Source organism: Leptonychotes weddellii, chromosome 4 (genome assembly GCF_054177405.1).
Source record: "Leptonychotes weddellii isolate Sample4059 chromosome 4, ASM5417740v2, whole genome shotgun sequence".
In the NCBI taxonomy this organism is placed as follows: Eukaryota; Metazoa; Chordata; class Mammalia; order Carnivora; family Phocidae; genus Leptonychotes; species Leptonychotes weddellii.
In genome coordinates, this window is record NC_138372.1 from 83,606,437 (window position 1) to 83,631,415 (window position 24,979).

The 24,979-nt window shown below is 40.8% G+C and overlaps 1 protein-coding gene across 1 annotated transcript; it reads left to right on the plus strand.

Moving 5' to 3' along the window:
- Positions 1-14,520: 14,520 nt before the first annotated feature.
- Positions 14,521-24,241, plus strand: PRPF38B (pre-mRNA processing factor 38B). Its single transcript, XM_006742039.3, has 6 exons — positions 14,521-15,102; positions 17,903-17,971; positions 18,269-18,420; positions 18,501-18,561; positions 20,720-20,943; positions 21,213-24,241. Exons 1-6 carry the CDS (start codon positions 14,821-14,823, stop codon positions 22,072-22,074), a joined length of 1,650 nt encoding a protein of 549 aa, XP_006742102.1. The 5' UTR covers positions 14,521-14,820; the 3' UTR covers positions 22,075-24,241.
- Positions 24,242-24,979: the final 738 nt, after the last annotated feature.

Sequence of the window (24,979 nt, forward strand, 5' to 3'; positions counted from 1 at the left end):
GGGTGGCTCAGTTGGTTAAGCGACTGCCTTCGGCTCAGGTCATGATCCTGGAGTCCCTGGATCGAGGCCCGCATCGGGCTCCCTGCTCAGCAGGGAGCCTGCTTCTGCCTCTGACCCTCCCCCCTCTCATGTGCTCTCTCTCTCTCATTCTCTCTGTCTCAAATAAATAAATAAAATCTTAAAAAAATAAATAAATAAAATAAAATCTTAAAAAAGGAAAAAGAGGGGCGCCTGGGTGGCTCAGTCATTAAGCGTCTGCCTTCGGCTCAGGTCATGATCCCGGGGTCCTGGGATCGAGCCCCGCATCAGGCTCCCTGCTCAGCAGGAAGCCTGGTTCTCCCTCTCCCACTGCCCCCTGCTTGTGTTCCCTCTCTTGCTGTGTCTCTCTCTGTCGGATAAATAAATAAAATCTTTAAAAAAAAAAAAAAAGAAAAAAGATTACCCATTCAATAACTGTATACAGTGTACCTATTATGGACCAAGTACTGGTTTGAGTGAAAAAGACAGATAAAGGTCCTTCTTGTGGCTCTTCCAGTCCAGGAGTTGTAGGTATGTAACAGGGGCACAGGGATGCAAGAGCACCTGGCTCTGAGGGTCCCAAACAGACCAGGTTCAGCCACTGGCCACTGACAAAATCCAAAGGCAGAGAGACAAGCGGCGGTAAAACAAAGGAATTTATTTTAGTGAGGTCAACACTAAGAAGACAGTGGACTAACTTTTCAAAGACTGTCTCCAAAGTGCTGAAAATACGTCTGGGTTTATATGAGGAAAATGCGGAACAAAGGTTGGGGGTACATGTAGGTAGGCAAAAAGGGTCAGGTTGATCACTGTCTTGGGATCAATCACTCAGGGCCTTGCCGATTCAGGGCAGTCCTTCTTACTTGAGGGGTAGTTTCAGTACCCACCAAGGGATGCTTTGCACGCAGGGTCTTTTGCCTGAGTTAAGAGGTAAGCTGGAAAGAACTCAATTCTAAAGTACAGACAGGTCAAAATGGAGACAGTTGAGGTCCTCTTTCACATGTCTGCCATGCAATAAGTGATCAAATGTTTGTTTGTTTTAGAGATTTTATTTATTTACTTGACAGAGAGTAGCAGAGGGAGAGGGAGTGGCAGACTCCCCGCCGAGCAGGGAGCCCGATGGATGCGGGGCTCAATCCCAGGACCCTGAGATCATGACCCAAGCAGAAGGCAGACGCCTAACCGACTGAGCCACCCAGGTGCCCCTATAAGTGACCAAAAGTTATCCTGCATGCTAGGTTGAGCCTGACGCTCAAAATAGGATGAAATATTTAGAGGTCTTGGGAGAAGATTATTGTATTTTACATGTAAAAGGAATGTGAACATTTTGTGGCCAGAAGGAAGATTATGACAGATTAAGATGCACAGGCAATTCTTTCTGTCCACAGGTCCTGTCCCAGTGCTTTAATATAACCTGGTTTAATAAAAACCAGGTGCTTTTTGCACCTGGGGTGGGGGTGGGTGGGTTGGGGGGACCTTAAGATGCACAAATTCTCTGACACTCCTATCTATAAGTGGGGTCTATGTCTTCTCCTTTCGAGTCTGAATGAGTTTCATGATTTTTACCAATGAATGTAATACCAAAGTGTCAGTTTTGGGCCCAAGTGTTAAGAAACTAGTAGCTTCAACTTAATGTCTCATGGAACTCCCACTCTTGGAATCCAGGCGCCATGCTGTGAAGAGGAAGCAACCCCATGAAGAGGCCCACCGGGAGAGAAACCACAATTTCCCTCGTCCCCACCCACTGGCTGACAGCATCAACCTAGTTTTGCTAGGCTTGGGTGAACTGTTTTGAAGGAGAATCCTCCAGACCCAGATAAACCATTTTAGCTGAGGGCTAATAGAGCAGCTTTGCCCACATGCACAGAGAGCTGGAAGTATCTTAGAGTTTACATTCCCCTAGGTAGCAATGACTAAACAGTATGGGATGTATAAAAGTCAGCTTCCTAGGGGCGCCTGGGTGGGTCAGTCGTTAAGCGTCTACCTTCGGCTCAGGTCATGATCCCAGGGTCCTGGGATCAAGCCCCGCATCGGGCTTCCTGCTCAGCAGGAAGCCTTCTTCTCCCTCTCCCACTCCCCTGCTTGTGTTCCCTCTCTCGCTGTCTCTCTCTCTCTGTCAAATAAATAAATAAAATCTTAAAAAAAAAAAAAAAGTCAGCTTCCTAGGGGTACCTGGCTAGCTCAGTTGAAAGAGTACTGTACTCTTTTTTTTTCAGATGATAACAAATGTTTTATTAACAACAACAACAAAAATGGCAGAGGAAATGAATAGATTGCTGGGGAGATGAATTTAAAATAGGGGGTCAAAGGGGCGCCTGAGTGGCTCAGTCATTAAGCGTCTGCCTTCGGCTCAGGTCATTAACCCAGGGTCCTGGGATCGAGCCCCACGTCGGGCTCCCTGCTCCGTGGGAAGCCTCCTACTCCCTCTCCCACTCCCCCTGCTTCTGCTCCCTCTCTTGTCTCTCTCTGTCAAATAAATAAATAAAATCTTAAAAATAAAATAAAATAGGGGGTCAGAGAAGCCCTCCTTGAGAAGGTGACATTTTGAGCAAAGACTTGAAGGTAGGAGCATCTTGGAATATTCAAGGAACAGCAAATAGTATAGCTGGAGCAGAGGAAGAGGGAAGGGCAAGGTAGAGCATGCAACTCTTAATCTCGGGGTCATGAATTCGAGCCCCACTTTGGGTGTAGAGATTACTTAAAACATAATAAACTTTAAAAAAAGTAAATCTGTAAATAAATAAATGTCAGCTTCCTTGCCTCAAGTTAGAGCAAATGGGGTATAATTTATACTCCAGAGTTGCCCTGAGGTATCAAGCTACTATCCACAGGACTTGAACCGAAATTGCACTACTGCCTGTTTTCCTCCCAGTCCTGCTTCCCCTCTCCCTTACCAGCTTCTCCTAGGAAGATCACTTGCACCTAAATCTTCCTAATGATCTGGCTTAGGGAACCGGACCTGAGACAACCACTCTGGCTGGTTGTTGTTGTTTTCGTTTTGTTTTGTTTTTAAGATTTTATTTATTTGTCAGAGAGAATGAGAGAGAGAGAAAGAGAGAGAGAGAGGCAGGCAGAGAGAGAAGCAGGCTTCCTGCCGAGCAGGGAGCCCGACGCGGAACTCAATCCCAGGACCCGGGGATCATGACCTGAGCCGAAGGCAGACGCTTAACCGACTGAGCCACCCAGGCGTCCCACTCTGGCTGTTTTGTGGAGAATGAATTGGAAGCCAGAAGAGTGGAAGCCAGCTGACCATTTAGAAGGCCAGTTCAGTAAGTCAGAAGAGGTACGATAGTGGCCCAGATTTTGTGACAACAGTGGAGGTGCGACGACGCGCACAGAGTCCAGATGAACTTCATAATGATACGGTTGCTGTAAGGGGTGACAAGGAGGACTCAGGACTATTTCCCAGCCTTGCGCACGTGTGCTCATGGTGGTGGCACCAAGTGTGGCCTCAACCTGCAGAATGACACAGGCAAGTTCCTGGGCCTGTACATGCTGCAGAAACACTTTGCCGGCAACTGCATCATCATGTCCAACCAGAAAAACACGGCTGAGGTTGACAAGATGACAGGCAGGTCAATAGGCAGTTTAAAATCTATGTTATCTGCAGAGCCATTTTCAGGAGAGGCGAGTCGGATGACTTATCTGGCCAAGGCTGACAGCATTATCTCAAAGAACTTCTGAATGGGGAGGGTCACGGATGTGGAATATTTGTCATAAATAAATTGTGGCACTCCCCCCCCCAAATATTTACCACGTTCCTGGTATGATCAACTGGAGGATGGAGGTACCATTACTAGGTGGAAAAGACTATGGAGGAAGAAGATTGGAAAGGATTGAAAATCAAGAATTCAATCTGAGATATACCAACTTTGAGATGCCTAAAAGACATCAAGTAGAGATTAGAAAGTTAAATGGGTAAAAGTGCAAGGTTACATCTCAATCACTTTTTTTTTTAAGATTTTATTTATTTATTTGACAGAGGGAGACACAGCAAGAGGGGGAACACAAGCAGGGGGAGTGGGAGAGGGAGAAGCAGGCTTCCCGCCGAGCAGAGAGCCAGATGCGGGGCTCGATCCCAGGATCCTGGGATCATGACCTGAGCCGAAGGCAGACGCTTAACAACTGAGCCATCCAGGCACCCCTTGAATATTCTTGTTAACTTGGGATGAGCTCTCCACTCTAAGATAACTAGCTCAATCCTGTCACCACTAATCTCATAGACCTGTTAGGATGTGCCAGGTGGGGTTTAGGGACTCCCACACAAACAGAATTCTGATTATCTGAGTGATACCTAGGACAATTCTGAGATTGGTGAGCAGATAAGGCTTCTCTGCACTCATGACCTAGACTTCTTTTTCTTTTTTACATTTTTACTTACTTATTTTTTTATTAAGTAAACTCTATTCCCAACATGGGGCTTGAACTCAACACCCTGGGACTGAGAGTCGCATGTTCTACCAACTCAGCCAGCCAGGGCCCCCTTCTTTTTATAAGGAAACACTAGCATTTTATTCTCTCTCGTGCTGAAAACTGTCAACAGATTCCCAGAGCAGGAGAGCATTCCAAACAGACACGAGGAAAAAGCTGTTTCAGGTAATATGTTGAGGGTTCCCAAGATCACTCTCAAGGTTGGGTAACTCAGTAGGATGACTCACAGGACCCAGCATATAGTGGTAGTCATGGCTCTGATTTATTACAGTGAAAGGAAAGCACAATCAGCAAAGGGAAAAATACATGGGGGCAAAATCTGGGGCAAGCCAGGCACAAAACTTCCAGGGTCCTCTTCCAGCTGAGTCCCAAAGAACGTGCTTAAATTCCTCCAATAACAAGTTGTGATAACACAAATGGCACGTGACCAGGGTCCTTTTTGGCACAACCATTGCTCCTTTTCTTGGTCACCCTGGCATCAGGACCCAAAAACTAAAAAATTATTTTTAAAGATATTTTATTTTTCAGAGCAGTTTTAGGTTCGCAGCACAAATGAGCAGAAATTATAGTGTTCCCATAAAACCCTTGTCACCTTACTCATAATATTACTTCCTAGCAATATTCCACATCACAACAGAACATTTATTACAATCAATGAATCCACATTAACACATCATTGTCACCCAAAGTTCATAGTTTACATTAAGGTTCACTCTTGTTATTGTATATTCTAAGGGTTTTAACAAATGTATACGACGTGTATACACCGCTGTAGTATCATACAGAGTATTTTCACCGCTCTAATAATCCCTGTGCTCCATGTATCTCTTGGAAACTGCTGATCTTTCTGCTGCCTTCATAGTTTGACTTTTCCGGATGTCATACACTTGGAATCATACAGTAGCCTTTAGCGAATGGCTTTTTCTACATAGTAATATGCATTTAAGTTTCTTCCATGTCTTCTCATGGCCGGATAGCTCATTTCTTCTTAGTGCTGAATAATATTTCATTGTCTGAATGTACCACAGATTATCCATTTACCTACCTGGTTGTTTCCAGGCTTTGGCAACTATGAGTTAAAGCTGCGAGAAACAGCTATGAGCAGTTTTTAGGTGAATATAGCTTTCAGTTCTTTTGGATATATACGCAGGAGGGCAATTGCTAGATCATAGGGTAAGAGTGTGTTTAGTTTTATTTTTTTTATTTTTTTAAAGATTTTATTTATTTATTTGAGAGAGAGAGAATGAGAGACAGAGAGCACGAGAGGGAAGAGGGCAGAGGGCAGAGGGGGAAGCAGACCCCCCGCTGAGCAGGGAGCCCGATGCGGGACTCGATCAAGGGACTCCAGGATCATGACCTGAGCCGAAGGCAGTCGCTTAACCAACTGAGCCACCCAGGCGCCCGAGTGTGTTTAGTTTTATAAGAAACTGCCACTGTCTTCCAAAGTGGCTATTATCATCAGCAATGAATGAGAGTTCCTGCTGCTCCATAGCCTCCTGACCATTTGGTGGTGGTGGTAGTGTTCTGGATTTTGGCCATTCTGAGAGGTGTGAAAGAGAACTTCAAACTTGCTCCCCTGTGCCCCAGCTACAGACGTGTAGTGGTATCTCATTATTTTAATTTGCATTTCCCTGATGACATATGGTGTTGAACATCTTTTCATATGCTTATTTGCCATCCTACATTTTCTTTGATGAGGTTGTCTGTTAATCGGTTTGTTTTTAATTTTAAGTTTTATTTAAGTAATCTCTACACCCAACATGGGGCTCGAAATCACAACCCTGAGATCGAGAGTTGGATGCTCTACTGACAGAGCCAGCCAGACGCCCCTTGACTTTTTTTTTTTTTAATTAAGTCCCACACCCAACTTGGGACTTGAACTCAGGACCCTGAGATTAAGGGTCACATGCTCTACTGACTGAGCTAGTCAGGTTCCCCTTCTTTTTGTTCACTTTTAAAGTCTTTGTATATTTTGGATAATAGTCCTTTATTAGGTGTGTCTTTTACAAATATTTTCTCCCAGCTGTGGCTTGTCTTCTCATTCTCTTGATCTCTCACACCTTTTTTAATTGATATTTCTAAAATTTTTCATCAAAAGCTTAAGTGGTTGTAATGGATATAATTTGCTGTGATTTATAAATATTGACTTTTGACAATAATACACTACTTCTGGGCACCTGGGTGGCTCAGTCATTAAGCGTCTGCCTTCGGCTCAGGTCATGATCCCAGGGTCCTGGGATCGAGTCCCGCATCGGGCTCCCTACTTAGCGGGAAGCCTGCTTCTAACCTCTCCCACTCCCCCCTGCTTGTGTTCCCTCTCTCGCTATCTCTCTCTCTGTCAAATAAATAAATAAAATCTTTTAAAAAAATAATACACTACTTCTTTAAAGAAAGTCAATGAAATTAGGCATTTTAAAAACACATGAAGCTGGTTTGGAAGTGAGAAATTTTATCTCATTACTTTTTCTCCTTGATCTAGTATTTCATTTCACTTCCCTCATAAAATTTTATCCTCACAACATTTTTATGTTCACACGTCTTTTATTGGTCAAATGATTGTATTTCTCTGTAAATAGAACTATATGTTAAAAAAATTTTAAATTTCCTAAGAGTATAAAGCTCTAAGTTTTAAAACTTATTTTCTTCTGTATGACTGTTTTAACAGTTACTGTTAGTACACAACTGATCAAAATAGGAGAGATGTATTATAAAAATTGATAAGTATTAAAAACATAAGGCAACATTTTGTTGGAAATATATCTTTCAATGAGATGATATATATATATATATATATATACCTATTTTTTTTGGACGGGGAGGACACCTGGGTGGCTCAGTCGGTGAAGGGTCTACTTCAGCTCAGGTCATGATTCCAGGGTCCTAGGATCAAGTCCCACATATGGCTCCCTGCTCAGCAGAGAGTCTGCTTCTCCCTCTCCCCTTGCCCCTCCCCCTCCACTTGTGCTCCTTGCTTTCTCTCAAATAAATAAATAAAATCTAAAAAAAATTTTTTTAAAGTGGGAATTTGGAAAGTGAATCCTTTAAAACAATCTGAATGTCCATGCATCCAGGCCGACCTCATAAAACCATATGAATTGTATACTTAAGGAATTTTTAGAGGATAATGTATCAAAATGTATCAAAATATATCAAAATGTTCCATTTTGGAAAATCTTTTTTTTTTTTTTTTAAAGATTTTATTTACTTATTTGACAGAGAGAGAGCGAGAGCAGGAACACAAGCAGGGGGAGTGGGAGAAGCAGGCTTCCCGCTGAGCAGGGAGCCCGATGCGGGACTCGATCCCAGGACCCTGGGATCATGACCTGAGCCGAAGGCAGACGCTTAGCGACTGAGCCACCCAGGCGCCCTGGAAAATCTTAAGCAGGGTCCACACCCTGCGTGGGGCTCAATCTCACATTTCTGAGATCATGACCTGAGCCAAAACCAAGAGTTGGACACTTGACTGACTAAGCCACCCAGGTACCCCCAACTGAGTAAATTTAAAGGTCTGGTTAGCTTTTTTCCAAGGATCCATAAATGGGGCAGTATCCCATCTAGCAAAATGAAAGGAGGTCCTAGGAGTTGTACAAAATAGAAGGCTTTCATAGGCAGATAGAGCGTGGGACAAGAAAGTTAAAAGATTGATTCTTTCAAGCAAGCTTACAGGGCAGGGGTCTTACCAGGCTGATGAGCTTACAAGTGCTGATCAGGAAATTCCAGACTGATTGGTTTAAAATTCCACTCCTAGACAGACTCTTTTTTTTTTAAGATTTTATTTTATTTATTTGACAGAGAGAGAGAGCCAGAGAGCACAAGCAGAGGGACTGGCAGAGGGAGAGGGATAAGCAGGCTCTGCACTGAGCAGGGAGCCCAACTCGGGGCTCGATCCCAGATCAGGACCTGAGTGGAAGGCAGACACGCCCAACCATCTGAGCCACCCAGGTGCCCCTAGAAAGACTCTTTAACTATAGAAAGCAACGTGAGGGTGGCTGGAGGGGATTTGGGTGGAGGGATGGGCTAAATGGGTGATGGGGATTAAGGAGGGTGCTTGTGATGAGCACTGGGTGTTATATGTAAGTGATGAATCACTAAATTATACTCCTGAAAATAGTATTATACTATATGTTAAATTTAAATAAAAATTTGAAACATAATAAATAAATAAATAAATAAATAAATAAATAAATAAATAAAATTCTGCTCCTAGAAGAGGCTGAAACTGCATTAGCTATTAAATCTTGGTGAGGCTTAGCACAAGTGACTCCATTTTGGGCCCGTTGTTTCCAACATATACTTGCTCATTTTTTTTTCTTGCTTCCTCAGAATCTGGGTATGAACCTGGCTGAATCCACATGACTCCTTCCCTATCTCACTCCATTCTTTAATTGGGGTGCCTGGCTGGCTCAGTTGGTAGAGGCCGGGACTCTTAATCTCAGGGTTGTGAGTTTAAGCCCCATGATGGCCATGGAGCCTACCTAAAAACAAAACAAAACAAAAAACACATTCTTTTTGCTTTGGGGCCTACGGCTAACTGCTTGATTCTATGTTCCCCATTCAAACTCCAGCAAGGATCTGGATGCCCCGGCTCATCTCATTCAGAGGGAGCCAGATCACAGGTCACTGGTTAGCATGTGGATCAGTACTCCCTCTGGCCAGACAGCCAAGGTCACTTGGTATAAATCATGGCCACACAGGGTTGCCCTGTCAACAGCACTAGGAGTAAGACAATTACACTTAGAAGGGGCAACAGGTATGCCAAAGCCATACAGAGAAGGGGCTGTTATTCACAGTTATTCTCTCATGTGATTTTCAAAGTTTTTGAGATATAACCTCTGAAATATTCCTTATTTCTTGTTAACAGCTTAAAATAAATCTGGTATCAAGTTTATGACCCATCTGCTGAGGAGAGCAATCCCATCTGTAATCCTGGCTGTGCTCTACAGTTGGCAGCCACACAGAACTATCTCTGGCAAAACACTGTATCAGAATTAGATTCCTAATGGGAAGTAAAAAGTTAACAGTGAGATTTAGAAAATAAGACTGCAATAACATTTTAAAGGTGAATTTAGAATTTAATAAAAATGTTAAGTGCTATTTAGAAAACAGTAATGGAAAACACTTAAGGTCACAGTATATGCTAAGTCCTGTTCTAAGCATTAACACATCCTAAATTTGATTCACATAAAATCTGATGAAGTAGGTAATAATAACATCCCCCATTCTAACAGATGAGATAATGAAAGCAGAGAAAAGTGAAATAACTTGTTTAAATCAAAACAATGGAGACAGAATTTAAACCCAGGGGGCACCTGGGTGGCTCAGTCATTAAACATCTGCCTTCGGCTGAGGTCATGATCCCGGGGTCCTGGGATCGAGCCCCGCATCGGGCTCCTGCTCAGCGGGAGGCCTGCTTCTCCCTCTCCCACTCCCCCTGCTTGTGTTCCCTCTCTGGCTGTGTATTTCTCTGTCAAATAAATAAAATCTTAAAAAAAAAAAAAAGTTTTTACCTTAAAAAAAAAATCTATCAAGAGAAGAAAGTTTGCATTTATATAAAGAACAGAGAAGAAAAAAAACATTCTGTAACAACCCTCACTGTAGAGAACTCTGGAAGATGGTAGGAATAAGGGACCCACTATTTGTAATTGGTGTCTGAAGTTGGGGCAATCTTGGGGAACTGAGCCCTTAACTATGCAGTCTGTGCTAACTCTGAGTAGTTACTATCAGAATCAAACTAAGTTATAGAACACGCAGCTGGTGTCTAGTTTGAAAATTGGTTGGTGTATGTGTTGGGGCAGAAGCGGGGGAACCCACACATTATGAGTTTAGCGGGGGAACCCACACATTGTGTCAAAAGCGAGCAGGGAGTTTTCTTTTTATATTTACTTAGTACCTACTATGTGTCCATCCTTATGCCTAGTGCTGGGAATGATTCACTGAAAGGCACAGACCCTCCCTCTGGTGGCTGAAGATGACAAACCAGCAGATAATTACAGTGTATTCAGAATTAATATTCAGCCATATACATTTGTATGGCTGTACCAATTTTTCATATCACCCTTGAAAAAAAAATTTAGTGCAATAGTAAAAATAGTTCCCCAAATACATTTGTTCTTTCACGCCTCAGAGTCTTTGCACAGGCTAGCCTTAACTAGAATATCCTTTCCCTTGTATTTGCCTAGTTAACTCCTAATAATTTTTTAGGTAATCTCTATACCCAACAGGGGGCCAAACTCACAACCCGAGTTCAAGAGTTATATGCTCTGTGGACTGAGCCAGCCAGGCACCCCTAATAATTTTTAAATCTCAACTCATACCTCTTCTGAGTAGTGCTTTGAAATCATAACCAATAAACATCCTTGATTGTTCATATCAACAACACCCCTGAATGGGCATACATTGTATCAGATTTTCAGTTCTTGGGTACTTCAGTCAATGGCTTCTTATGTTACTCTAGATTTGCAGTTGTTCTAAATAGTAAAATGTTTAAAACACCAGAACATTTATTTTAGTTACACATGGCAGTTATTTTAATTCTTTACTCATTTATTCACGAGTGATACATATTTATTTTTTTAAAAGGTTTTATTTATTTAGAGAGAGAAAGAGTAAATGCAGGGGGAGGTGGAGAGGGAGGGACAAGCTGACTCCTCTGAGTGCTGAGTGCAGAGCCTGAGGCAGGGCTCAATCCCACCATGAGAGATCCCTGACCTAAGCCAAAAATCAAGAGTCAGATGCTTAACTGACTGAGTTGATAGCAGCTATATTTATAATAGCCCAAAATTAGATACCCAAATGCCCATCAACAGATGATTGAACAAATTATAGGAAATCCCACAATGGAATACTACTCAGTAATAAAAACAAGACAAAACAAAACCCATAACCTGTTGATAAAAGCAGTAAGAATAAATCTCAAGCTTATGCTGAGCTGAAGAAGCCAGGCAAAAAGGGAACTAAGTGTACGATTCCATTTATTTAAAATTCAAGAAAATGAAAACTGACAGAAATTGGCTGCCTGGGCATGGAGTTGGAGGGAGACGCGGATTGCAAAAGGCACAGGAGAACTTTTGGAGGTGATGCAAGACTGTTATCTTGATTGTGGTGATGATTTAATGAGTGCTGTGGTCTGAATGTATCCCTGCAAAATTTGTATGTTGAAATTCTAACCTCCAAAGTGACCCTGTTAGGAGGTGAGGCCTTCAGATGTTTAAATCATGAGGGTGGAGCCCTCTTACATGGGATTAGTGCTCTTATGAAAAAGACCCCAGGGGGTGCCTGGGTGGCTCAGTTGGTTAAGCGACTGCCTTCGGCTCAGGTCATGATCCTGGAGTCCCGGGATCGAGTCCCGCATCGGGCTCCCTGCTCGGCAGAGTCTGCTTCTCCCACCCTCTGACCCTCCTCCCTCTCCTGCTCTCTGTCTCTCATTCTCTCTCTCTCAAATAAATAAATAAAATCTTTAAAAAAAAAAAAAAAAAAGAAAAAGACCCCAGGAAGTTCCCCACCCTTTCATCCATGTAAGTGCATCTAGAAGGTGCCAACTATGACTCAAGAAGAGCATGTCCCTTGATCTTGGACTCTTTAGCATTCAGAACTGTGAGAAATAAATTACTGATATTTATAAGCTATCCCAGTTGTGGTTATTTTGTTATAACAGCATGAATGGACTAAGACAATGGGTGTGCAAGTGTCAATCAGATCAAACCAAATTTCCCAGCTTTATCTATATACAGTGTAGTGTTCCTAAGTTAAATACCAATAATGTTTATTTTTAATGGGGGATAATAATAATATCTTCAGGCCATTGTAGGGATTCATTGACTATGCTAAGCACTTTATACCGGACTCCCTTAGTTTGGTGCTCTTGAGACTTGGATATTAAACCTCAACCTCTCTACTGAGCACATTTCACTCAGAGTCTAGGGGTAAATGAGTATCTAAGACTACACAGATCACATGTGGTAAGGAATTTTTAAAAGATCATAGAATTTGGCAATTGGAGTGTCACTAGGTAAACTCAATAAACTTATTATGCAGACAGAAAAATACACATAAAATAAAGGAAGAATAGGGTTCAAAATTCTTTTTCATTGTATTTTTAACTTGGTAATTCATTAGAGGTTGGAATCATCAGTTTTCCTTGGGAAGTACATTGGTACTTCTAATGTATAGAAAAACAAGATCTACTAGGAAGTGAAAACCACTTATCTCAAAGCTTCAGTTTTTAATGTAAAATAAACTAGAAAGAATGATCACTCATGTACTGTCTATCTAACTCTAAATGTCATTCCAACCATTCATTTATTTACTTATTATTTAAAAAAAGATTTTAACTATTTGGGAGAGAGGGAGAGCCTGAGCAGGGGGAGGGGCAGAGGCAGAGGCAGAGGGAGGGAGCAGGGAGCCCTACACCTGGCTCCATCCCAGGACTCTGAGATCATTGACCTGAACAGAAGGCAAAGGCGTAACCAACTGAGCCACCCAAGTACCCCTCCAACCATTCATTTATTTATCATTTATCCTTCCTTGCATTCTGTCTTACCACAGTATCCCTGTTTACCTCCTACTTCTGTTCTTTTCTCTCCTGCTGTTTCATCTTCATCCAGGTGTGGATTTTCCCCTCCTCCTGTGTATAAGCCACTAAAAATTAAGATCTCCACTTTCAAACTTCCAACCCCAATAGTTTCTAGGAAAGAGTAAATGACAAAAAGTGCCACAGGGGCACCTGGCTGGCTTAGGCCAAAGAGCATGCAACTCTTGCTCTTCTTGGGTGGTGAGTTTGAGACCCAGGTGTAGAGATTACTTAAATAAAACTTAAAAAAAAAAAGTGCCACAGAAATCAAATAGGATGAAGAGTGAAAAAGGTCACTGAATTTTGGCAATGGCAATTAGGATGTCACTAAGTGAGCCATCCAAGGTTTTGAGTAGGAGTGTTACACTTTTGGAATGAAGAATCTGGCAGTACTCTAAAGAATGGATTGGAGCCAGAAAATATTAGGAATAATAGTATCTATAAGTAGATTTGGGGGTCATAGGTGTAATTACGTAATCCTTAGATTTAAATGTCATTAAATTCCTATGCTTCATCTTGGCATTCCAGGCACTAAACAGTGGCCCAATTCCACCCCAGCCATTACTCCCCCATCAGCACATTTCGTGGCTCCTGTACTGGACCATTTACCGTCTAACTGGACCATTTACCGTCTAACAAGCCTGATCTTTCCTGCTTCTACATATCCTCAGGCTGTTCTCTGCTGATAAAACTGCCCAGCCTGACAGTTATCTGTATAAACTTAAGTGCTTCTTGCAGCCTTCTTTTAATTCCCAAATACCACGAATCTCCTCTAGGTTAACAATAGCTTCTGAGTGACGAGACCGATTCTGACTCATTTTTACACCTCCTCCCGCTTGCCTCCCTCCTCCCCCGTTCAGTGCCTCGCCCAGTGTTTACCACTCAGAATGCATCTGCAGAATGGATGAACTCGAGTAGGGAGGAAAGAAAGGCACCAAACAAAAGCTTGTAGAATTCTACTAGTTTCTACAGGTATAGTAGTTCTTTTAATGCTCCGATGTTTTAACAGCCCAGAACGATGCTTTCCAATCTTAGAGCTGAATAAATTTGGGCTCAAACAATAAAACTTCCGGCCGTACACTACAGCCGGCAGATAGAAAGATGTAACTATTGCATCGGAATCACATGGAGGAATGAAGTCTCGAACATCATCCCTTCCAGAGATTCTTAAAATTGTGAACCCAAGAGACTAGGATACTCCGTAGAAGCCAGAGTCACGAATTCGCAAGCATATATCCATGCGAACCCTCTCCTGCCCAGCTTTCAAGAGGAGAAACTGGGCCCCCAACCGAGATTCTAAAACATACGAATTGGGCCTTCAACCCCTTCCGCTGCCCCCAAATTCCCAGGGGAAACCTCCTAAGAGTCGGACACTGGAAACCACCGCAGCGGCCGCAGCGTGCACAGAACGTGCGGAACTAGGAAGAGGAATTTCCAGCCCTGCTAGGCGTGTCTGATTGGCTGCCGGCTCAGCTTGGAATTCTGGGGCTTGCGACGTCACATCCGCCGGGCCCGCCATCTTGTTCCCAGGGGCAGTTGGCGGAAGAGATCGCGCTCCGTGGCCGCCGGCTCGCCTTCTGCCGGGAGTTTTCGCGGCCCGCGTCTCGGCGTTTGCTTTCGATCCAGGGTCCTTTTGTCGGCGTCCCCGTTGCCCTCCTTGATCCAGCTGGGGGACAGTGAGGTGGCCCCCCTCTCCTGACGGCGTTCCATGGAGTAGGGTCCCGGACCGTTGTCCCGAAGAGCGAGATCGAGCTTGGCCCCTTCCCCCTCCCTTCTCCCTCCCTCCTTCCTTCCGCCGCAACATGGCTAACAACAGCCCCGCGCTGACAGGCAACTCGCAGCCGCAGCACCAGGCGGCCGCGGCCGCGGCCCAGCAGCAGCAGCAGTGCGGCGGTGGCGGCGGCGGCGCCACCAAGCCGGCGGTCTCGGGCAAGCAGGGAAATGTGCTGCCGCTCTGGGGCAACGAGAAGACTATGAACCTCAACCCCATGATCTTGACCAATATCCTGTCGTCGCCTTACTTCAAAGTGCAGCTCTACGAGCTCAAGACCTACCACGAGGTGGTGGACGAGATCTACTTTAAGGTACGAAGAGTCTAGGCCTGGGGGGCCAGGGGGCGGGCGGGTTAAGTTCGGAGGAGGGGTTAGAGGAAACGGGCGGAGGCGGCCCTTGAGGTCTGAGCATTTGTGGGCGCGGGAAGGTTGGGTGGGGGAGCGGTGGTCGGTAGTCTGCCTGGGAGGGGTCAAACTGGGGCCGCCCTCTCATTTCTTTTTCAGATTTTTAAGGCTGGGAGAGCCCGCCTGTGTTGAACTCTCCTCCCCCAACCTCCTGCCCACCCCTGGGGGGAGTTGGACGGGAGGGGTGGGGGAGGGGAGAAAAGAGTAACTGAATCCTCTCCAGTTTGCAGCTTTAAAATTATTCCTTTTGACGTGGATCTACTGAGCGCCAACTTGTTGGTGCTTCTCCCGCTCACCCTGGGCCAGGGCGTGCATTGACTTCAATGTTGGCCTCATGTTGTTGGTATTCTCAATCCGATCCAGACAGGGAAATGGTCAGTGCGTGTGTCGGGTGGGGGTGGGAGGGTTGAGGGTGGAGAGGTGCCAGGGCAAGAGGTGTACAGAAGGCCTGGAAATTTTCCCAGCAGGAAGTCAGGAGTAAGTGGTCTCAGTTACTTGTGCATTGGGCTTGTTTAGAATTATCTGGGCCCTGGGCTTCTGCGGCAGGGTCGGTGCTGGCTTGGCTGTGCTGGGGAGCTCACCTGGCGCCTCCTCACTGCACTCTTGTCTCAGTTCTTGTTTCGTTAGCAGGATTGACTCAGTCTTGCAGCGAGGCTCGGAGCAGCCCAGGGTCGCAGGTAGAGGTATGCACTATTAATCATGCTCAATCGCCATAAATGCATTTCCCTGGTTAAATGAACGGCTAATTAGGTATTTTTTGGCCATTGGTTTTGGGCTTTTCTACACCAACTAGATAGGTTTTCTCCACTTCCCTGCAAATTATGTAGTTTTAAAAATATCTTCCAGGCCTCTTAAGGTTAATTAATGTTTTAAGGAATATTAATAACAGTCTTAATGATCTTTAAATATTTTAGTTAGAGCATCTAACAAAATACCATCTGTTTTGTGTATTTGACTCTCAAAACATTTGACAGACCACATAAAGTACTTTCTGTGATCTGAACATACCTGTAGAGGTGTTAGCAAGAGGTAATTCTCTTTATTTGCTTTTAGGTTCTATTTTGTCCACAGTCCTCCCCCCACCCCACGCCCTTAAGCGATTAGGTTATTGAAGGATTTTGAGATACTAGTTGTTGTTTGATAGAAAATCATATTTTGAGAATACAGTTCAACTTTGGGTATGTAAAGTACACTGAAATTTTGTTATCCTTTTAACAAGAATATTGTAAGTGTAATACTATGAACTAGGTTTTTTAGTTGTTAAAAGGTAAGGCCTTTTTTAGCATGAATACAGTATGGTGAATATTCTTAGCTTTGTGTAGTAAACTTCAATTGAAAATTGGGTTCCTGCTTTTTTTGTAGCAGGTTCTGTTTAATAATACAGGCAGATGTTAATGTGATAGAGGAGAAGCTCGTTTTCAAATTCAAATATTGTGTTTTGAAACAATTTAAGACTGTACTAGAAATTATTTAAATTTAGTTATAAAACTAAAGATCCAGGCTTTGTTATCAAGATGTCCAGATTAAATAATCGTTGAAATATGTAGGCTTCTAGTTTTGATTTCGTGTTGCATCCGCCCCTTTGGCTAGCCTTTAAGGAATTGAAACATCTTTCATACAGCAAACTGGGGGAAGGAAATGAAACCGTAAAGCAGTGCTGAGCATAATAGTGTAGTGCTTACATTTAAATGCATGCTTTTCTGTCTGAAGCCACAGACTATAAAAATGCAGCCATGGGTGGGCAAAAATACAGTTTTAGAAATGCATACTGAAAGAACAGGATTTTATTTTGATTTTGTTTTAAATTAAATACAGATCTTTCTAAAAGAGCTTGAGTTATATGTTATCGAGCTAAAATTCTTTCTTTGCTGTTTTTAGGTAAAGTATGTGGTTTTTATAGGGTACTCACTTCAACAAAGATGATACTGTATCGATTAAACATAATATAATGACTAGTCACACTCACACACTTTTAACAGTTTATTTTCTGGGGAAAAATTGAATTGGTTCACATAATTAGGCTGAAAATGAATTACTAACAAGAATGTTCTGTGTAGGTGTGGCCCTTGTAATTTCATCTCTAATCAGGAATGAACATAATGCCTGTTCATGGTAAAAAAAAAAAAAATGTACAGATAAAGTTCCATAGTTTTGCATTAGAAGTAACTTGTTACTGTTTTAACATACATACTTCAAGTCATTTTTCTTTATTTTATGATGTAGAATTTTAAATCACCATAAAGTTAAGGGTATTAAATTTTTTTTGAAATAAATACTAAAATTTCATTGATACTTTTTGCTTCAAGTTGGAGCCTTAAATACATTTTAAAATGAGAATTTTTTTAACGACTCATAATAAGATACAAAATTGATATCAAATTTTTTTTACAAGTATATGAGACTCCTAGAAATCTCTTGGCTCCACAGTATCAGCTCTCTACAAAGCCTATTTTAATGGGATTTCTGCTCATAAAACTGTTGAGGTTTTGTTAAACTCTGGCAGTTTTATTGGTGCTTTTTAAAAGCTAAGCATTTTTTCAAAGATGGTTTACATAATGTATGTAAACACAATATATGCATCATGTCAAAATCAGCTTCCACACTTTTGGAAGAAGCTGCTCTATTATGGACTTGGGTTTACTTTAATCATAGTTTTTTAAAAAATTCGAAGTATGAATGTTTGTTGTGTTCCTCTTTTCTATTTCAGGTCACGCATGTTGAACCGTGGGAGAAAGGAAGCAGGAAAACAGCAGGCCAAACGGGGATGTGCGGAGGGGTAAGTAGAAGTACGTGCATTTTTCAGTTTTTCTGTGTCTGATAACTAAGTTTAAAATTAGGAAACTAAAAGTGACAGTTACTCAAATGACAGTTGGCAAAGCTTAGAAGTTTGTTTTATTTTGTTTTTATCTAAATTCAAGTGTCTGGTGAATGGGGTTAGAAAGTTGCTGTTTTATTAATGCTCCATTCTTAGTTCTGGATTATATCTTGTTATTAATACCTAATAGGATTAATCAGTTGGTGTTAAATATCTGTTAGTTATTTTACTACTTTTTCTTACCTGTTTCCCCTAAAGGTTCGAGGTGTTGGAACAGGAGGAATTGTTTCTACAGCTTTCTGCTTGTTATACAAATTATTTACTTTGAAGCTAACTCGCAAGCAAGTGATGGGTCTCATAACACACACAGACTCTCCATATATTAGAGCCCTTGGATTTATGTATATAAGGTAAGCATGCATTTATCTACATTTCCATTAAATCCATCATTTTAAATCACATAAGGCTAATTGATCTTTTGTAATTCTAGGTACACACAGCCCCCTACAGATCTATGGGACTGGTTTGAATCCTTCCTTGATGATGAAGAGGTATGTCAACAAGGGTAATAATTAGTTTTCTTCTGATTACTCTCATGTTTTTAATATCTTTTATTTATTGGAAGTTTAATGTTTTTCAGAATTTTCTGTAGTTAAATTCACTCATACTTTTGGAATTGCTGTCCTTTTACTAAGACGTAGTGGATTTCATATATCTTAGGTTAACTTTCTTAAAGTTTCTTATTTCTTAGTTGTTTAGATGGTTTTGGTAACTATTGAAATTTTTTTCTTTCTAATTATGTTTTGTATATTGCATTGATCTTGACTTGTAAAGTTGATAGTGACTTTTTAAGTGGGCCATGCTCAAGATTGAGGTGTTAAGACATGCGCATACAGTACTAATTATAGCGCTTTATTCTTTTGGAACTTCTCAGCTCTCCACGCTCTTTTTTCCACATTTTAATACTCCCACTTGCGTAGAAGTACAAAATTGAAGAGCTGGGTGGGTTTTAAATAGGGTGAGAGTTTAGAGGATTTATTCAAAATGATCAAAATTCTAGCTTTCTGATTCCTAATAAGTTATACGAAGAAAACCTTAAAATTAGCACTTTAGGTTCTTGTTTCTTAATTAAAAAAAATTTTTTTAAAGTGACCTCTACACCCAGTGGGGGGCTTGAACCCATGGTCCCAAGGTCAAGAGTCACATACTCTAAGACTGAGGCAGCCGGGTGCCCCTTTTTGTTTAATTATAAATCTGGTTTGCCACTCAAGCTTAACAAGGTTGAGCTTGTTACATATGTTCAGGAAACAAAAGTTACTTTCAGAAACATTGCTGTGTCAGATTTAAATCATATATGTATTAATATGCTTACACAATAAAGTCCAAGATCTCAAAAGGTACTTAATACATACCTGTATTGTCCATACATATGCCCCCACCACTTTGTATTTTAAGGTTCATAAAGTAAACTGAGTGCCATGCCTCAGTAGTCTCATTTAAAACATTTATCCCAAAGAATTTGTTGAATTAAAGGATAGTTCTAATAGAGATCTTTCTGGTGTGTTTTTATTATGTGCACATCTAAAAACATCTCACTCTTGTAGAAATGGAAAATTTTTGTCTGCGTTTTTTTGGCAGGGGCTGTTTACTGAATTAATATTTCTGAAGAAGCAAAAAAATGTATTAGGTGATAAAGCACAGTCTTTAAAGTTGTTTTTCTTTTTAGATGAGATTTTTCAGGCCAAAGCACTGCTCCCTTCTATATTTAAAAAGCATGTCCCTCTTCATAATTGGTATTGTATTAGGTTTGTTTCTGAATGCTTCTATTTAATCTGTTTTTTATTGTATTTACAAACCTGAGGATCTCTACTTAAGCTAACTTATTGTTTTCTTCCTTAGATATCTGCAGCGATTATATTTGGAAATACTGTATATCTGAACACTTAAATGTGTGTGAGTGCAAGCAGTTTTACCTTTAGCTCTTGTTTTCCTGTTTAGATAACAAATCTCACTTTCCTTGTGTGCTTGCACTATAGGTTTGGGACTGACAATAGCTGACTAACATGTCCTGAGCTGTGAGAGGGCATAGCAAGAAGGCCTTCATGCGGTAATGACCCTTTTCAGAGACAATGGTCATCATGGATTATGCGTTTCCAATTATTTGTTTATTTATTTATTTTCTACATAACTCTAAATTAGAAACCTCACTGCTTCATGGCAGTTGGTTTGCTATTGCTTCCAGTTTTATTAGGGCTTCATTTTATATTAGAGCTGTTAAAAGATAATCTTTAGACAGGATTGTCTGAAGTAGTTTATACGTAGTTAGGCTACAGTGCTAGGAATGATGTGTGCAAACGTGTCCACAGAAAGAAATACATACTTAGTAGGTATGTGGAATGTTAATTTAAGTTTATTGTTCCACAGAGTTTAGTAATGTAAGGGGCTGTTTCATATTCCTGTTTAACTGAGTGAGATCAGTGCTCTTTTATGCCCATGAGGCTGCAGGATTTGTTCTCACCTGCATGCACACACTAAGCCCAAATATTTCTCTGTATCATTCATTACCAGATTAGTAGGGTACACAAATTACAATTTTTGTTAGAGTTTTTTTGTATTTGAGATTCCAAAGATGGTAATATTTTTATAGTATTCATGTATATGTTGAATTTTTTTTTTTTGACGGCTAGGATATCTTTTGTGTTTTTGTAGGACCTAGATGTGAAGGCTGGTGGAGGCTGTGTAATGACCATTGGAGAAATGCTACGGTCTTTTCTCACAAAACTGGAGTGGTTTTCTACCCTGTTTCCAAGAATTCCGGTTCCAGTTCAGAAGAATATTGATCAACAGATTAAAACCCGGCCTAGAAAAATCAAGAAAGATGGGAAGGAAGGTGCTGAGGAAATAGACAGACACGTTGAACGCAGGCGTTCAAGGTAACGTACCTCTTGGAATTACTTTAAAAATAGGCTTTTTACAAAGGTCCTTGGAAATCAGTGGCAAATTCTCAGGAAATTCTGTGTATGCTGTTCATTTTATGAGTTTGTCACTTTCAACCCCAGAAGGTCATTTTATGCCTTTTAGGGCCTTTAATTGTTCCTAACATGTCTGTGTAAGTGGGGGATCTAAATAAATAACGTGAAAGTTAAATTTTTAGGATATGTTTTGTTCGTTGACATTTTCTTCTTCCTTTCTTAAATATTAGGTCTCCAAGGAGGTCACTGAGTCCACGGAGGTCCCCAAGAAGATCAAGAAGTAGAAGCCATCATCGGGAGGGCCATGGGTCTTCTAGTTTTGATCGAGAATTAGAAAGAGAGAAAGAACGCCAGCGACTAGAGCGTGAAGCCAAAGAAAGGGAGAAAGAAAGGCGGAGATCCCGAAGTATTGATCGGGGATTGGAACGCAGGCGGAGTAGCAGGAGTAGGGAAAGGCATAGAAGTCGTAGTCGAAGTCGGGATAGGAAAGGGGATCGAAGGGACAGGGATCGGGAAAGAGAGAAAGAAAATGAGAGAGGTAGAAGACGAGATCGTGACTATGATAAGGAAAGAGGTAATGACCGAGAAAAGGAGCGAGAGCGATCAAGAGAACGGTCCAAGGAACGGAGAAGTAGGGGTGAGGTAGAAGAGAAGAAACACAAAGAAGATAAAGATGATAGGCGGCATAGAGATGACAAAAAAGATTCCAAGAAGGAGAAAAAACACAGTAGGAGTAGAAGCAGAGAAAGGAAACACAGAAGTAGGAGTAGAAGTAGAAATGCAGGGAAACGAAGCAGAAGCAGGAGCAAAGAGAAATCAAGTAAACATAAAAATGAAAGTAAAGAAAAATCAAATAAACGAAGTAGAAGTGGCAGTCAAGGAAGAACTGACAGTGTTGAAAAATCAAGAAAACGGGAACATAGCCCCAGCAAAGAAAAGTCTAGAAAGCGTAGCAGAAGCAAAGAACGTTCCCACAAACGAGATCACAGTGATAGTAAGGACCAGTCTGACAAACATGATCGTCGAAGGAGCCAAAGTATAGAACCAGAGAGCCAAGAAAAACAACATAAAAACAAAGATGAGACTGTGTGAAATTTTTTTTGTAAAAGTGGATCACATTGAATCCTATAAATGTTTGATTAAATCTGCTTTCTTTTTCTTCCTCCCAAGTTGAGATTGTGCAGTAGTTACACACACTTCAAGCTCCCTGTAGGCTGCGTTTTCATTTCCTCTTTTGTGTAGGGAAGTGCCTTTGTAATCCCAGTTATTGCATTGATGTTTTCACCCAATTGTTGAGTTTGATACATGATGCACAGATTGTTCTTGCATTTTTATTGTTTAATTGTTTTTGAGATGTACAGTCTGTACATACGTCCTGAAAATGTTTTAATTCCTTTGGCATGGTTGCCATGTTGGTTAAATTTGTATAAGGCAATAAACTGCCACTAATTTTATTTTTGTTTTGTAGGTGTGGGATTATGGTTTGTGTACTGAAGTTAGCATGGATGTGCTTTTCATAATAGAATGCTAAAGACTTTGAGAACGGATCTTGGATGTCTATTATAGGAGAATTTTGTGCTTTCAGTGTACATGAAGGCAGCGGTTGTAGGATTAACATTCTGAATGTCCACTGTATATTATCTTGGAAGGCTCTTGTGAATGTGTTACACTTAATATTCTCCACAGTTAACTTTAGAGAGATTCATGACAAGTTAGTTTCTGATGCAGAGGTTTCAATTAGGCTGTGATTTGATCAAAAGTCCTTTTAGCATTCTACCTCAAAGGGACGCTGTTAGTATGCCTAAAATTTATTCACTTAGTTTTCCTTTTTTATTTGAAAAAATACATGACCTGTAATCTTTTTTTCTTGAATTTCTCAGATTTTAAAGTACTATATTAAAGGAAAAAATTAATGTCTAAAGCCTAGCATTCTTGCAGCAACCCTATACTAACGTGAAATTGGGAGAGGGTGGGGCAGATGAGTAGAGAAATAGATTCAAGCCTCAAGCTTCCAAAGCATTTTTATAAATGGAAAAAACTTAAATTATGAGACAGCTTGATATAGTGTCCTTTTTTTAAAATTCAAAACTTTTTTTATTGATAATGAAGATTGCTGTTTGTGTTTTTAAACTTAATCTAGAACAGAGAAGTATTAAAAGTAATGCGCTGCATTATTTAAGATTATCAACAAATTATTTGATAGATTGTTCTTATGACTTGTATTCTGATTACAGAGAACGATCATGAGTGTGGAATAAATACTGGATTAAATCCTTTATTCTGGGTGTTGGCTTTTCCCCCATTTGTCAGCATTTTTTAAAGTATTTTTATTGTGGAAATTGGTACAGTGTTAGAGTCACTTTGTGTAGAGGGATGGGTATCTCAGTGGCCAGATAACAAGTGAATTTTAAATGTGTAGACTAGAATTGGACATAGGTGATAGTCAATAATCCTTACTAGAGTTCTTAATATTGGCAGTTCCCTTTGTCAGTGGGTGTTCTGTGTGTCATTAGGTTGTTCTTTCGATTGGGTGATCACTTGGTTTTCACATCAAAGGTGCTTATTGAGATTCTTTGCACTTGGATTACATATTAGAATCATTTAAAATTTGGACTTGAAGTTTTATAAGATAACTCATCCAATTTTTTTTAGAACAAGAAATTGAGGTGCAAGGTGATGTGTTCAGTCAGTGCCAAGACTAAAAGTGAGTGTTCCAGTGTATACCATATTAACATGTTTCATCTCACTGTTTATATTGGCCAGCGTGATGGGCACTCGGAAGCCACCTTGCAAAAGTGTTAAATGGGGCAGACAAGTATATTTGGAAGAGTCCTTCATATGTGGGCTTAACATTTGTACCTACCTAACTCCAGAAAAATCTCATTAAATGAAGGAATTCCTCTCTGAAAAAATGCTATGCTTTTTTTTTTTAATAAGTAGATCAGTCATCTTGCCTTTTATTTGAGCATCAAGTGAATTGACACTAGACATAGAAAAGTATTTTCAAGTAATGAAAGATTAATCTTACATTGAAAATATTTTTAGCATACCTAAATTATGGTGCTACTCCTGAATATAGTTCAACCCAAAATGTTAATTTAACTGTATTTTAGGTAAAGTGTGGAAAGAATTTAGATGAAAGTACTGTCATAGGCTGTATTTGATTTATGATTTTTAATGTTGTTTGCTCTTGAACATTTTGATAAGTAGTAGAACATGTTAATAGTACTAATTGTTGCCAAATATATGCATGGTTTAATTTGGAGAGTGGCTTCCTGAAAGACTGGGAAAACAAGTGGCTGCAAAAGACCTCTCAATTATTTCTTACAACATGAGCAAACTTGAAAAGCTTTTGATAGAATGTTACAAATAGCAGCCTCCATCCAATGTTTGTTCTCGGCTTACTGAAATGGCCACCTTTTCGTGTATTAATATCTTTCATCCGTTTTCTAATGTTCCATTTGCAGTTAAATACTATACATGGGCTAGTATATTATCAGTCTTGAAATTTTAATATAAAATCTTCATTTTTTTTTAAAGATTTTATTTATTTATTTGACAGAGACAGACACAGCGAGAGAGGGAACACAAGCAGGGGGAGTGGGAGAGGGAGAAGCAGGCTTCCCGCTGAGCAGGGAGCCCGATGCGGGGCTCGATCGCAGGACCCTGGGATCATGACCTGGGCCGAAGGCAGATAATTAACGACTGAGCCACCCAGGCACCCATAAAATCTTCATTTTAATGCCCAATTTATAATCTGTTTGTTGGGTTTAGTGCCTTAGTTCCTCTGAGGCAGTGGTTTTTAACCTTTGAGTTATGGGCTTCTTTTTAGGAATCTAATGAAAGCTACAAATCATGTCTGGAAAAATAAAAGTACTCTAAAACTTGCATGCAATTTCAAAAGAGCTAAACTGCCGTAGGGCTTTTGTGCTGTTTACTTTTTTTTTTAAAGCTCTGATTAGGTGAACAGTAGTAGTTGGGAATGAACTCCTGAGAG